At 37.0% G+C, this 15,181-nt stretch overlaps 1 protein-coding gene and 1 pseudogene across 1 annotated transcript; both read right to left on the bottom strand.

Annotated features, from left to right (window-relative positions):
• Nucleotides 1-4,257: 4,257 nt before the first annotated feature.
• LOC124100186 (olfactory receptor 4C15-like) lies at nucleotides 4,258-7,314 on the bottom strand (annotated as a pseudogene).
• A 5,260-nt stretch (nucleotides 7,315-12,574) lies between these two features.
• Nucleotides 12,575-13,513, bottom strand: LOC124099917 (olfactory receptor 4C15-like). Its single transcript, XM_046455168.1, has one exon. It carries the CDS (start codon nucleotides 13,508-13,510, stop codon nucleotides 12,575-12,577), a length of 936 nt encoding a protein of 311 aa, XP_046311124.1. The 5' UTR covers nucleotides 13,511-13,513.
• Nucleotides 13,514-15,181: the final 1,668 nt, after the last annotated feature.

The raw sequence follows: 15,181 nt of genomic DNA, 5'->3' as shown, positions 1-15,181 counted from the left end.
TGGGAACTCCCCAAGGCACCCCCACAGAGATTGACTGCCTGATGCAGGTGAACTTCCCTCAAGCTCTGCCAAAGAACAGAGATGGGTGTGACCTGCAGAGATGTCAATCAACCTAATGAAGGCAAGACATAAGGAAGCAAGACTCCACCCTTGAAACCTTATCCCTGCCTTTAATGTATCCCCTTAAATAAACCACCAGAGCCATTTTCCCTTTGTCTAGTTCCAAAACCCATGTGAACTAGATATAGCAGGGGCTTGATTTTCTGTAAATATATTTCTGCATATTTGAGCATTAATATTTGCTAATTATTTTAGATTGTAAGGTTTAGGGTGGCTTGGATTTCCCTGGGCATGAAGAACACCCCCCCCCCCTTCATAGAGACTCTGGTCATTGTCCCCTTGAAAATTACCCCTGTCAAAGAGGCCTTGCTAATAAATTTCCACTATTAAGTGAGTGTGCATGTGTGTGTGTTGATGGAATCATGTAATATTCTAAGTATATCCTTCTTCATTATTGCTTCAAAATCTTTCATTAATTGGATTTTGCTATATCTTGAGGAAATGAAAGACATCCACCAAAATTCTTAATATATTTTTTCATACATATTTTCATATATGTTTTTGGTATAAAAAATTGAACCAAGGGGCACTTAACCACTGAGTCACATTCCCAGTCCTTTAAAACTTTTTATTTTCAAAAAGGACCTCACTAAATTGCTGAGGTTGGTTTTGAACCATGATCCTCCTGGCTCAGCTTTGCAAGGATTACAGGCATAAGCTGCCACATCTGGCTCAGGGTTTTTTGTTTGTAGCCACCACATCTGACTCAGGGTTTTTTGTTTGTTTTTTTGTTTGTTTGTTTAATCCTCTGTGGTGTACTTTTAATCCTATACTGGTTCTTTTCTTTTCTTTTTTTTTATTTGTTATTTTTAGATATACCTGAAAGTAGTGTATTTTGACTTACACATAATGGAGTATATGTTATTCTAATTTAGGATCCCATTCTTGTGGTCGTACATGATGTTTCGCTGATCACATGTTCATATATGAACACAGGAAAGTCATGCCTGATTCATTCTACTGTCTTTTCTATTTCCATCTATCTTGTTTTCCACTTTTGTCTAATCCAATGAACTTCTATTCTTCCCTCCACCTTACTTATTGTGTGTTTTCATCTATGTATCAGAGAGAACATTCAGCTTTTGATTTGAGGGGAGTGGCTTATCTTACTCAGCATGATAGAGTCCAATTCCATCCATTTACCAGCAAATGACATAATTTCATTCTTTTTATGGATGAGTGATATTCCATTGTATATATGTTCCACATTTCTTCATCCATTCATCTCTTGAAGGGCAATTATGTTGGTTCCATAGCTTTGCTATTGTGAATCAGCTACTATAAACATTGATGCCTCCTGCATCACTTTTCTAGCATTGCTTTGGCTATTTTGGGCATCTTATTTTCCAAATGAATTTCATGACTGCTTTCTCTATTTCTATGAAGAAAAGAACACCATTGGAATTTTATTAGGAATTACACGAAATCTGTAGAGTGCTTGGCAGTGTGGCCATTTTGACAAAGTTAATTTTGCCTATCCAAGAACATGGTCAATTTTTCCATCATCTAAGGACTTCAATTTCTTTATTAGGTTATCTTTAGTTTTTATTGTAGAGGTCTGTCACCTCTTTTGTTACATTGATTTCAAAGGGCTTTGTTTTTGTTTTTGTTTTGAGGCTATTGTGAATGGAGAAGCTTTCTTAATTTCTCTTTCAATTGATTAATCATTAATGTATTCCTATATTTATTGTATTTCATAATTAATTTATTGGTGTTACTATTATATCCTGGTACTTCACTGAATTTGTTTATGAATTCTAGAAGCTTTCTGGTGGAGTATTTTGGGGTATTCCACATGTATAATCATGTCATCAGCAAATAGGGATAGATGGATGCCATGACCAGATGGCCAAACTCCATCAGTGAGGGACAATGAGGGATTATAAGGTAAAGACTCACACACACACACAAGATAAAGTTGTGATTGGGTAGAATGTTGTTGTTTGATGGAGAAGCAGATCCAAAGAGTTATATTAGCAATCATTATTTATATATGTCTCATTATCAGGTTAAAGACTATGCAAGCATTATTCTTTGTACTCTGGAAAGTTACAGAACTAGAAAGTTACAGAACTAGAAACTAGAAACATCTTTGTACTCAGGAAAGTTACATAACTAGCTGTTCCACAGTTGCAATGTTCAATTTTAGGAGCTTTGTGTAGCACTCAAGGAGGTCCATTGTTTAAAATTACTATTAAGTGGGCAGGCTCAGGTGTAAGCAGAGTTGGTGAAGCACTGCAGTTGTCTAGCATGAGAATTCCTCTATCCTTGGGAGCTATGTACCTGAGATCAGTGTTGAAGCTGATAAAACTCTTGCACAGAGCCTCCTCAGGCAGGGCTTTACCATAACAGCTAGGCATCCTGTACCCTTGCATAGAAATGTTCCCAAGCACCAGGCACGCCACAGTCACAAGGCCATCACAGACCTCCAATCTCAGTCACTTCTCTCTACAGATGGAGCTCTTATTTTCCTATTTGTATCCCTTTTATTTCCTTGTTCTAATTGTTTTGGCTCAGGTTCAAGAACAATGTTAAATAGAAGTGGTGAAAGAGGGCATCCCTGTCTTGTTCCAGTTCTTAGAGGGAATGCTTTCAATTTTTCTCCATGTAGAATTATGTTGGCCTTGGGTTTAACATAGATACAATTTACATAGTGAAGAGTGCGCCTACTATCCCTAGTTTCTCTAATGTTTTGAGCATGAATGGATGCCATTTTTTTTTCAAAATGCTTTTTCTGCATCTATTAAGATATTTGTGTGATTCTTCTGTTTATTTCTATTGAAGTGGTGAATTACATTTACTGATTTCCATATGTTGAACCAACCTTCTATCCCTGGGATGAACCCTACTTGAACATGGTGCACTATCTTTTTACTACGTTTTTGTATGTGGTTTGCCAGTATGTTATTGAGAATTTTGCAATCTATGTTCATCAGGAATATTGGTCTGAAATTCTCTTTCCTTGAAGTGTATTTGTATGGTTTTGGTATCAGGGTGATACTATCTTCATAGAATGAGTTTGGAAGTGTTCCCTCTTTTTCTATTTCATGGAATAAGTTGAGATGTATTGGTGTAAGTTCTTCATTGATGGTCTGGTAGAACTCAACTGAGAATCTAGAGACTAGACTGTCTTGCTAAGTAAAATAAATCAGACACAGAAAACCAAGGGTTGAATGTTTTCTTAAATATGCAGAAACTAGTACAAAATAACAGAGAAAAAAATATAGAGAAAGAGAAAGGGATAACAGTGAGGGATTCCATTAAAATATAAGAAAGACCCATGAATTAGATGAAGGGGACTGAGAGAAAGGGAGAAATGATGATATAAGGGAATAACAGAGGAATGAATCTGACATAATTTTCTTATGTAGATGTATAAATATGCCACAGTGAATCTCACCACCATGTACATCCAAAAGACCCTAATTTGAAAACAAAAATAACTAAAAGTAAATAGCATAAAGATCAGTAGAATGAAAGGAACATGTGGAGGGCAGAGAGGAGAGAAAGGAGCAATGCTGGAGAAAGAAATAGAAAAAAATATATATTCTGTGCTTTTTTAATTATGTCAAAAAGAATCTTCACATTATACATAAGTAAAACAAACCTATTGAACAAGAGAAAAGAAAAAAGTGTCAAGGGGGAAAAAAGATTCCCTGTGTTTACTGGGGTCATAGTTCATCAGCAGAGTGCTTGACTAGAGTTTATGGGACCCTGGGTTTGTTCAACAGCACTGCAAAAAGTAGTAATAATAATAAACAGTAATAATTTTTAATTTAAAATACACTGTGTTTCCTGAATATTTAACATTTTTGTCTATCCTCCACATATTTTCTTGGAATTACACAATTAATGGCCAACAATCTAACAGATAATTTTTCTATCTATTCTTTTATTAATTATTAGAGTCAATATGCGGATAAAATTGAATTTTTTTAATTTACCTATTGGGATTTTTAATTACCAACTCAGAGTAGATATCTGCTGTGAAAGTAAAAATATCTCTAACCCAATGGGTATTGCCATTTTTGTAGAATTGCTTTTTTACTTCATAGACAATAAGCGTTGCATAAAATTTTTGGTCTAATACCACATTAATTTCTTTATTTTTTACCCTTTTTGGTAAACTCTAATGTTTTATTTTTTATTGGAAACCACCACTAGTCTCTTCCACACTTTCCTCATGGCATTTTCACTTCCTTATTCCTCAAAGTATAAATCAAAGGATTGAGCACGGGAGTCAGGACGGTGTGAAATATTGTCACCATTTTGTCAAAGGGGAAGGCAGAAGGAGGTCTTGCATGTATACATATACAAGGGACAAATAACAAAACCACAACAGTAATGTGAGATCCACAGGTGGACAGAGCTTTCCTCCACCCCTCAGCACTGTGTGTTCTCAGGGAGAACAAGATGACACCATAGGAGACCAGCAACAAGGAGAAGTTGATGATGCAGATTAGCCCACTGTTGGTGATCACCAGAAGGCCTAGGACACGAGTGTCAGTGCAGGCCAGCTCCAGTAATGGGTACAGGTCACCTATGAAATGATCAATGACATTAGGCCCACAAAATGGCAGCTAGAATGTAATGAGAATCTGCATAATAGAATGCAAGAAGCCCCCTGTCCAGACCACCCCCATCAGAATGCCACAGAGCCTCCAGTTAATGATGGAAGATTAGCACAAGGGCTTGCAAATGGCCACATAGCTTTATAGGCCATGGCTGTGGGGATAATCACCTCTACGTTAGCAAAGAGTGCTCGGCAAATACTTGCTTCATACATTCTTTATAAGAGATGGATTTCCTCTCATACAGGAAACCCACAACCATCTTTGGTGTGATAACAGAGGAGAAATAGGCCTTCAGGAAGGACAGGAATGCCAAAAAGAAGTACATGGGGGAGCCCAGCAGTTCAGGGCTGCAGAGGATGGTCACTACAATCAGCATGTTACCTACAATAGTCACATGCTCATGACATCTCCCCTGTCTTAATTTATAAATTCAGATAGGGGTTATAAATTCAAGGCACTGGATCCTTGATCCAAGGGCGTCATGATCTATTACTATGATATAAAAACTATTAGTAGAAAACTTCTCATTTCAATAACATACCATGTAGGGTGTTTCAACATATTTTTAGGATGGGAGCCAATTAATCTACAAAGTATTCAACCAGCTAGAGAAGCAAAGCCCATGAGATTGGTCCTGCTTTTTTAAGTATCCTGTCTGGATGCTTTGATGTATCCCCATGAGGTTTAAGCAGTTATAATTGTTATGCCAAAAACCCATCAGATGATCTCTAATTTTTTGCAAATCTTATTGGAAAGCATGAAATTTTATTATAACAATACAGGCATACTTAGCATGGCATTTAAGACTTTGATAGAATTTGAGACCCAAAAGCTTATTATTGATATTTAAAATAATGGCTTTTAGAATATTTAAGCCAGTTGCAAACTCTTATCAATATTTATCTAATTGTATAGGATTTTAGAAATCTACTTAAAATTCTTAAAATTCTATATGCATCAGGTCAAATTTCTATATCTGGGTTTAGTTAGAATGTCTATTAATAGGACTCCTGTGAGGATGTGATTAGACTCTAGAGGTAGACATGCTCATGTAGTCAATAGCACAGGGGAAGGGAATGTCTGGGAAAACAAGCTGCCACAGCCCCTGATCAAGACAGAAATGACAGCATGCTTACTCCTAATTCCTGCCTCACCATGACTAAGGCTGATAGGTGTGTTACACATCTTCAAATGTATATAAAAATGTATCATATTTTTAGATGCAGTGACAAATATGTTTTTAAGCACATGATATTTTTTAGAGACCCTACATGCTTTATTTTGTTCTCAACCCACATGAATTCATTCCTGTTTTCAAAGACTCATTGTACAAAGAAAACCAAATCAAGCATAGTCTTAAAGAAAGACAGGACCCCATGTTAAAATAATAATTAAATACATATTATATTTTCACTTCCTTCTTACAGGGTGGTCTAAGAGCAATACTAGTTAAATTTTTTAAAATCATTAACTATAAACAAAACAACTCCAACTTTTATCAAAAAAGGGATTTCCAAAATCAGTGTTAAAACATTGACAAGGAAGAATATAATATTTATGATCACAGTTTGTGATTTTAAATCTTTCGAAGGGTTATTATCTGGAATGCAATGAGTTATCCTGCATTGAATCTTAGAAGAGAAAAAGGAGAGAGTATAAAAAAATAATTAAATATCATCATATATTCAATTAAGAGCAATGTATCCACTATTCTTTCATATTTTTAATAAATATTTCTTTGGTCATTTAAAATTATAACATTACTATTTTGGTAAACTTTCTGTTAATCTGAACTTATAATAAATTAATTAAATGTCATTTCATGTCTGCCATCAAAAACTATAATCCCAGAGAACTTGTCATTAAACAAAATACAATACTTCCAACTCTTCAGCTGTAAAACAGCTAATACTTGTCAAGTTGCCTAAACTATAAGAATCAGTTATTATTAGTATGTTTTTCAAAGTAAAATCAAAAGGATGATATAAAATATGGATGTCAGCATTATTTTAAGCAGTTCTATTTTACACAAAGTGAGAAAGAAATTGAATCACTCATACAAAATTTATCTTTTAAAATCATGTTATTTAAATTGTATCTCAAAACTGCAATGAGTGAAACTGGTTTGCTCATCTAAGTCTTTTGGAAAACATATGAGTAAATAATTTTATGATCATAATCATGTTTGCATTTTAACTTAGTGACCTCAATCCTTAAAATGTGCTCTGGAAGTGAAGGAAGATGAGGGAGCATTACAATTGAACATGGTATGGGGTCACGTACAATAGGGAAACAGAGAAATATCTGAGTGTTCAGTACTTTAATGATGTTTACTGTAAAACAGGCTGTTACAATATCACATTATATGATCAATAAAACACTGAGTATGAGGAATTAGCACACTTGAATTCATAAAATTTGGGAAAAAAAATTAAAGAATCTTTATTTCCATCTTTGTCCATCCCAATCCGTGCATGAACCTGTGTCATTTCAGTTGTCTCTTTTCATAGGAGAGACCTCACCTTGAAACTGGCTGATAACCAGCAGGTAAGCAGTTCAGAACTTCTCCACAGTTCTCCTGAACTATTCCTAGGCAGCAATCTGATGCTCTGTCTGGCATCCAGTGAACTCAAGGAAAATCAGGAGGACACAGTAAATCAGAATATTGTACTCTAAGACTTGGGTCACCCTTTCTTACATTTAATGTCCTTCATTGTGGCACTGGTTAGTGTGTAATATAGAAATACTAAACGCTATGATCTCTACCAATAAGTATGAAAGTCCGCCTGCATATGCATTTACCATATTCCAACAATGGTGTGCTTTTTATAGTGTCAAAATTCTACTTCATAATCTAAAACATCAGGATGGAGAGAAGAATGTTAGAGGTTAAATGATAAATGAGCATATATTTCGAAAGAACAAAAAATTTTCTTTGGAAGAAAGTTCAAAAATACACACTTGTTCTATTTCTAATTTATTTGATCTATTTTAATTTGATATAGAATTCTAAATACAGGTCTAGTTCGAGTAATTGGCAGAAATATGTAGTTTTGGACAGTCCTAGGCACTGCATTAAACTCAGTGCCCTGACCGCAATACCCACAGTTTTAATCACAACAATACAACTTGAAATCCTCCATGCAAAACTGTGAATTATAAAACTCACTTATCAGTTCCTTAAAAATGTTAATAACAGCTGTCTTCTATTCTTCATGGAGAAATGCCTATTCAATGGTGGCCAAACTATGAATGTTGTTTCCAAATCTTCCTTGTACATCTAAGGGAGAGAGAGAAAGAGCATCCTGGGCACTGGGGATGGGGATTGTTCCCACAGCATCACAACAAGGTCAAAGGAACAAAGAAAATGAGGAAGGAATAGGTTCCTCCTTGATTCCCAACTGCAATTAAAGGGGATTCTCTGACAAGTCCTGAATCTATAGAATTGCTTCTCAGTTCCCCCCCAGAACTTGGAAATTTTCCAATAACATAATTTGCCAAGACATAATCTTGTGTGGTTTTTTACTTGCTCAAGTGTGTATAAATTTATTATATTCCCAATAATTAAATACTTGTTTCCCCTTTTCTTTTAATTTCTCCTGGGTTTCTATTTAAGGATGTGTTCATTTCCCCCATCATATTAGAAATAGGACAATGTTGACATGGGATTGGAAGATAGTGTATGCTTGCAGAAGTAGAAGAAGATACAGCGTGCTTACCAAGTGTCAGAGCTGAGTTCTGCAATAAGGCTGCAGCCAGTCCATAGGACAGCACATGGTATTATGAAACTGTGGCAGAAAAAAGTTCTTATTTTTTAAAATGTATATTTAGGGAAAGATTTATATTAGTTAGAGTGTCATTTTTCATCTCATGAATTGATTTTAAAAAAAGAAAGGGGGACTAATAAACTAGGTATTAATTCAACTAAAGTTAATATTAAAATATAGAGAAAAAGTAAAGAACATAAGAAGAAAGAAAGAAAAAAGAACAAAGTATAAGAGAAAGAAATAAAGGAGAGTAGGGAAGAGAATTGAAATAAGATAAAAGAGAAGATGGAAAATACCTAATTAATGATTTTTTTTGAAATATGTAAATCACTTAAATGTGTGAAGAAACAATGAGGGGAAACAAAGCAAAACAACATAAATACTATACAATGAAAACAAAAGAACAAACAACAAAGGCTGAAACATCTCCTTGCCAAGATATTTAAGATGATGAGATCTCTTTGAGGGTTTCTGGTCTGGAACCCACCAGGTATCCCAGGTGGCAAATGTCCAAGCTACAATACCATATCTTTTAAATGGATGTGGGTGTGGAGGTGGTGACCAATTCAACCAGATCAGCACTGGGCTGGAAAACTATGTGTTTATTTTTTACCACATCTAGACCAGCATCTTGCTTCAAAAATTGGGACACATTCAGCCTCCAGAGCCCATTCACAAAGCTCTCAGCCTGCCCACTTCTGGCACAACTGGGGTGATTCTAGCAGCTCAGTGAGCTCAGTAGCTCCCTCCTTAGCATGAATGGCAGCTCTGTGAAATCCGCCCCCCTCTCCCCACCACATAATCATCAGTTCCCAGGGAAAAGCATAATATGTCCAGATGATAGAGGATCTTGGCTCCATGGTAACCTAGGCTCTTCCAGCTGCCCACTGTGAGGTGGGCTTTGATGGCCTTTGCTCTCAGACATTTCAGTGTACACATTACTCAGATAGCTTGTGTTTTAGGCACCTTTTATATCACTGTGACCAAAATACTTGACAAGAACAACTTAGAGGAGGAAAAGTTCATTTGGAGCTGAGATTTTCAAAAGTCTCTGTCCATAGATGGCCAATGGCATTGCTCTAGAGTGAGGCAGCACATCATGTGGCAAGGTCCTATCAGAGAAAGGCCACTCCCCTCATGGCAACAAGGAAGCAGAGAGCTGCAGAGAAGGACCACAGGGAAGATGGCAAGCCTTTCAGGGAACACCCACTGTGACCCAAATCCTCTGGGTCTACCCCACCTGCCCACAGTTACCACCTAGTCATTCAAACTAGGATGGACTGATTGTTTCAACTCTCACAATCCACTCATTTCTCATTGTTGCATTAATAATAGGAGCTTTGGGTATGACCATCTCATATCCAAATCATAATATCTTCCTTCAGTGGCATTCAAACAGGACCATACTGTGCCACGAGGTGGATGCTGGCTGTGACATATAGCAATATTTTCTGTAATCTCCAGGGAAAATGAAGATACAGAGACTTTATTTCCCAAAGCCACAAGCTCAGGCATGACCCCAAAAGATGGCTCCCCAAAGCAGCTTTCCATTTGAAGTGCTGAAGCTCAGAGCACTTCTCACAGACCCACCTGCTATGCAACTCCCCAGTCAGCTAAGTTCAGACTTACTTTCTGTTCTGCAAATATTTTTCTATGCCAATATTGTTCTCTGTGTCTCTTTCTCTTTCCATTTTTGTCACTAGGCTCCCCTGCCTGTCTTCAGGTCTGCCAGGACAGGATTGGTGCCAGTGAAACCTTGCTCACTCTGTTCTAATAACCAGAATCTCTGACTATCTCACTGTCCAGTACTGAAGCTCACTGCATCCCCTCAGTCACCCACCTGGCTGAGTAGCTCCTCTCCAGTTGATTCAGGTTTGCATCATGGAGGAGCTGAGAGTGCTACCTTGTTCTACTCTGCCATCTTGACCTCCACCAAAAAGAACAGCATTGGATATGTGTGTTTAAAATATTATACTGAGGAAAGCAGAAAGGATACAGAGAGATGGGAGAAGTCAGAATCAAAAGGAAAAATGTCTTTTTGAGCAACAGAAAGAAAGGAAGAATAGCAGGGGAAGAGAGAAGGAAAAACCCACAGTCCAATGATCAGAGAGATCCATGGCAGAAATAACCTAGAGCTGGGAGGGAGAACCATTGCAAGATTTGTAGTAGAATGGTAATTTTTATCTGATTTATGATGTAGCAAATAAACTTCTTGAATCAATTAAATTATAAACCAGCTCTCCATTAACTTATTTCAATATCCTATTGCACTAATTCCCACATTCTGTATTGAAATGGCATTTCTAACTAAATTAATTACATGAGCCAACTGTCACTAACACAACAGTTACATCCAAAGATAAATACATTGCAATGAATGTCAACATGGCTAGGCAAAAATTAATATTGAAATGGAATGAAAAAGAACTAGTATAGCCAGTATTCAGCAAAATTCTGGCAGGCAGACTTATAAGAATAAAAAATGTTTGGTAGATGTCTTTTGATATTTGTGTATTTCTTGACTGAATATTATACTTCTTACCTAAGGATACTATAAGAATTTGGGAGTTAAAATGACAGAAAGTGTTTGTATTCAAGTGCATGATGGATCAGATATGAATCTAAAGTGGTCAATGCAATCTGTCCTGAATAATGTTTGAAATATTGGATTCACAGTTCCATAAGTTAATTGACCCAGTGATATTTGTTCCTCATTTCTCAAGCTGGATCCTAGAGATACATGAACTACTTGATGAAGAGAGCTGAGTGAAAGGAAAGGACATGCTATGAGAACAGACAGCTAATGGAGAAGAAAGAGAATAGTGAAGCACAGGGGCACTGACATGTCTAAGCCTTTGTGACACACCTGATCTGCTGCAGGCCCCAAACTTTGTCCAGATGGTGTTTTAGACCAAATCTCAATACCATGAGGACTTTCCGAAAAGAACAATGAAATCTTATCTGTGTTCTGCCTCATCTATTCTTAGGAAGACAACTATTATATGCACTCTTCCACTTTGGGCCTAGCCTGAATGATTAAGAAAATGAAAGAAAAATTCAGCAATTTTTCCCACAATACTCAATGGGAAGAATGAAATGGTTTTTGTACATGCATTTATTCCAGAAGCCACATGGCAACCTTATATTAAACAACCTTAACTATGGGAATGACAAATAAGATGTGTCTAAATTTGAAAGATCTCTTTATTGGCAATGGTTCAAATAGAATTATTATCAATAGGCAGTACAAACTCACAAAAAAATTTAAATTACCAAGTAAATTGAGATATATTATTTTGAAACTTCCTTTTGTTTTCTGGTGCCTTGAGATTTATTCCTTCTTTGAGTCTGGGAGGAATCAGCTTTTCACCTCTGCAGCTGGTCTGCCTTTGCTGGTAATGAGGCATCTCAAGAATTCCCTTTGATTGTGCTAGAATAGGAGATACTCATGGCTGACTCCCCCCTGGAATCGGCCTCCTCTTCTCTTTAGCCTGATTATTATCCAGGAGGATTTCCCAGTAGGCAGCACTGGCCAAACTCAGGCTTTATCTGTCCAGAAATTCATGAGGTTACATCAATTCTATAGAAATGGTAATGGACCCACCTTCAATGATGGAGTCATATGACGAAGAACTTCTGCAGCTTCTGCAGCAGATATTCTGTTATTGCTCTTCTCTATGTTCTCCCTGAATTCAGGTTGTTTTTGATTCAGAATCACTGAGTTCACCCTCCTAAATAAGTCTTTTTTAATTTTTTTTTTCATGAAATAGTTTGAGTAAGCTTTGGATCTTTATGTCAAAGATGTGTTTGATTTGCCTACCCAAGTTTCTGGAAAGCATAAAGTTAATGACTAAACATTCTGACAAGTGATTTTTCTCTCCATTCTTTCTTACTATTATTAGTTTCTAGGTAAGCATAAAAATCAACTGCCTTTAATGTACATACTGACTTACCAACTCAGAGTAGATCTAGCCTGCTATAAAAATTGAAACATCATCTTTTGATGGCTTAAATGTTTGTTTGTTTTCTGTAAAAGTGTTTTACATCTTAATAGGTACTGAACATCCCATAAATTTTGTGCAAGAACATTATACTATTTTTGAGTCTAATATCTTATTTTTCACCAGAAACTAACACCAATCTCTTCCACATTTTCTTTATAGCATTTTTCACTTCTCTATTTCTGAAAGTATAAATTAAAGGATTCAGCAAGGGGGTGAACATGGTATAAAACATTTCCATCAGTTTGTCAAAGGGAAAGATAGAAGGAGGCCGGGCATTTATAAATATGCATGGGACAAAGAACAAAACCATAACAGCAATGTGAGATCCACAGGTGGACAGAGCTTTCCTCCACCCCTCAGCACTGTGTGTTCTCAGGGAGAACAAGATGACACCATAGGAGACCAGCAATAAGCAGAATATTATAATGCACATAAATCCACTAGTGCCAATCATCAAAAGGCCTAGGATGTGAGTGTCAGTGCAGGCCAGCTTCAGTAATGGGCATAAGTCACACATGAAATGATCAATGACATTAGGGCCACAAAAGGGCAGCTGGAAAGTGAACAGAACCACTGTAATGGAATGCAAGAAGCCCCCTGACCAGGATACCCCCACCAGAATGCCACAGAGCCTCCAGTTCATGATGGAAGAGTAGTGCAAGGGCTTGCAAATGGCCACATAGCGGTCATAGGCCATGGACATGAGGATAATCATCTCTACCCCACCAAATAGATGTTCAGCAAAAAGTTGAATCATGCATCCATTATAAGAGATGGTTTTCCTCTCATACAGGGAGTCTGCAATCATTTTTGGTGTAATAGCAGAGGAGAAGCAGGCCTCCAGGAAGGACAGAAATGCTAAGAAGAAGTACATGGGGGACCCCAGCAGTGCAGGGCTACAGAGGATGGTCACTACAATCAGCATGTTTCCTACAATAGTCGCAATGTAGACCAACAAAAATAAAACAAATATTATTTTTTGAATACTAGGATTATGTGAAAGCCCCAGGAGGACAAATTCAGTTATGAAGCTTTGGTTTTGCATGATTTCCAAGAAAAGGGCAAAGGTGCAATAGTTATCATTGAAGTTTGCAATTATATAAAGATTTATATCAGTTTATTGTTTTAGGGTCACCAATTTTTTTCAGTGCACCTAAATACGCTATTGTCTTTAAGTCTTCTTTTGTCATTGCAAACACAAATTTAGACATTTATTAAGAATAGGAGCTTTGGATCAGACAGAACTAAGGTGAAGACACAGTAGTCATGATGTTTGAATTGTTAGAGCTTCTATAAAGATGAATGGCAAAGAAGAAGAAAAAGAAGAGTTTTTAATCTCAAAAGATGGCTTTGATGATTTACTAGTGACTTCCCTCTGTGGATCATTGGGTCACATTCTTCACCTCACACCCATGTGAGGAGATGAGGACTTAGCTCTATTGTTCATTTCTGCCATTGTTATGGGAGGAGGCAGGGTTGACTAATAAGCCATCTCTAATCTGGAGACCCTCATGCCTAGAAGAAAAAATGATACAGAATTTAAGCACTCCTTTTAAAGCATGGCCACCCTAAAAACGTTCTTTAAGATCTACACTGAATTTGGTCTTTTCATGATTCAATTTCTTTTTTATCGAAATGAAGAATCTATGAAAAAAGTATAAAGTGACAGAAAATGCATCACACCACTGCACTAAATGTTTAGGTTTTTCTCTTTTAATTACCTCATTTAGACACTAGAATCGAATCTCACTAAAATCATTATACCTACCTCCAAATGTTGTAATAGCAATTAAGTGAAATAGGTACAGGAGAGCGATTACACAGGACTCACTGCCCTGGGAACCTCTAGGGTTTTTATCCTTATTTCCTTGTGTTTTAGTCAGCTTTTTCACTGCTGTAACTAAAAGATTGGACCAGCACAAGTAGAGAGGAGGAAAGGTTTATTTGTGAGCTCATGGTTTCAGAGGTCTTAGTCCACAGAAGGGAGGCTCCATTTCTCAGGGCTCAAAGTGAGGCTGAACATCATGGCAGGAGTGTGTGGCAGAGAGAAGCAGCTCTCACAATCATGGTGATCAAAAAACAGAGAGAGTCCACTTTCCAGATACAAATATATACACCAAAGCCACACCCCAATTTCCATCTCCTCCAGCCACACCCTACCTCTTCAGTTACCACTCAGTTAATCCCTATCAGGGGATTAAATCACTGATTGGGTTAAGGCTCTCACAACCCAATCTTTTCTTTCCTGAACCTTCTTGCATTGTCTCACACATGAGCTTTTTCTAAACCATAACACCTTGATAGGAAATTCATGCATCAGGAGATTAAGTTCAAGCAAACACCAGATGCTTGATCTGGGTTGTTACACAGAACATCTGTCTCCAAACCAAGTCCTTTACACCGGATCACTCTGGAAAGAAGTAGGGATTTCCCTTTTCTATCAAGGACATCAGGGCTGGGTTAACCTTTCTAGAGTTCCCACCCACCTGAATCATTAAAGCCTCTGATTCTTTGTTCATTAGTGAATGGGCATCTTCATGAAGGAAACTGGAAATGATGAGGAATCAGAAGGTGATTACATATGCATCACTTACTTATGCAGATAGGAAACCACCCTTCTTCAGAGTCTGCAGACTCTATTAATCATTTTCCCAATAACTTATACTATGTGACTGGTTCTAATCAATGAAACTCCCCAATATATTCATATATAGCT

The sequence above is a fragment of the Marmota monax genome, unplaced genomic scaffold (assembly GCF_021218885.2).
Source record: "Marmota monax isolate L192 unplaced genomic scaffold, Marmota_monax_Labrador192_F-V1.1 WCK01_AAM20220418_F8-fsc00047, whole genome shotgun sequence".
NCBI classification, from domain to species: domain Eukaryota; kingdom Metazoa; phylum Chordata; class Mammalia; order Rodentia; family Sciuridae; genus Marmota; species Marmota monax.
The sequence above is the reverse complement of the archived record's forward strand: the minus strand, read 5'-3'. Positions and strand labels throughout refer to the sequence as shown.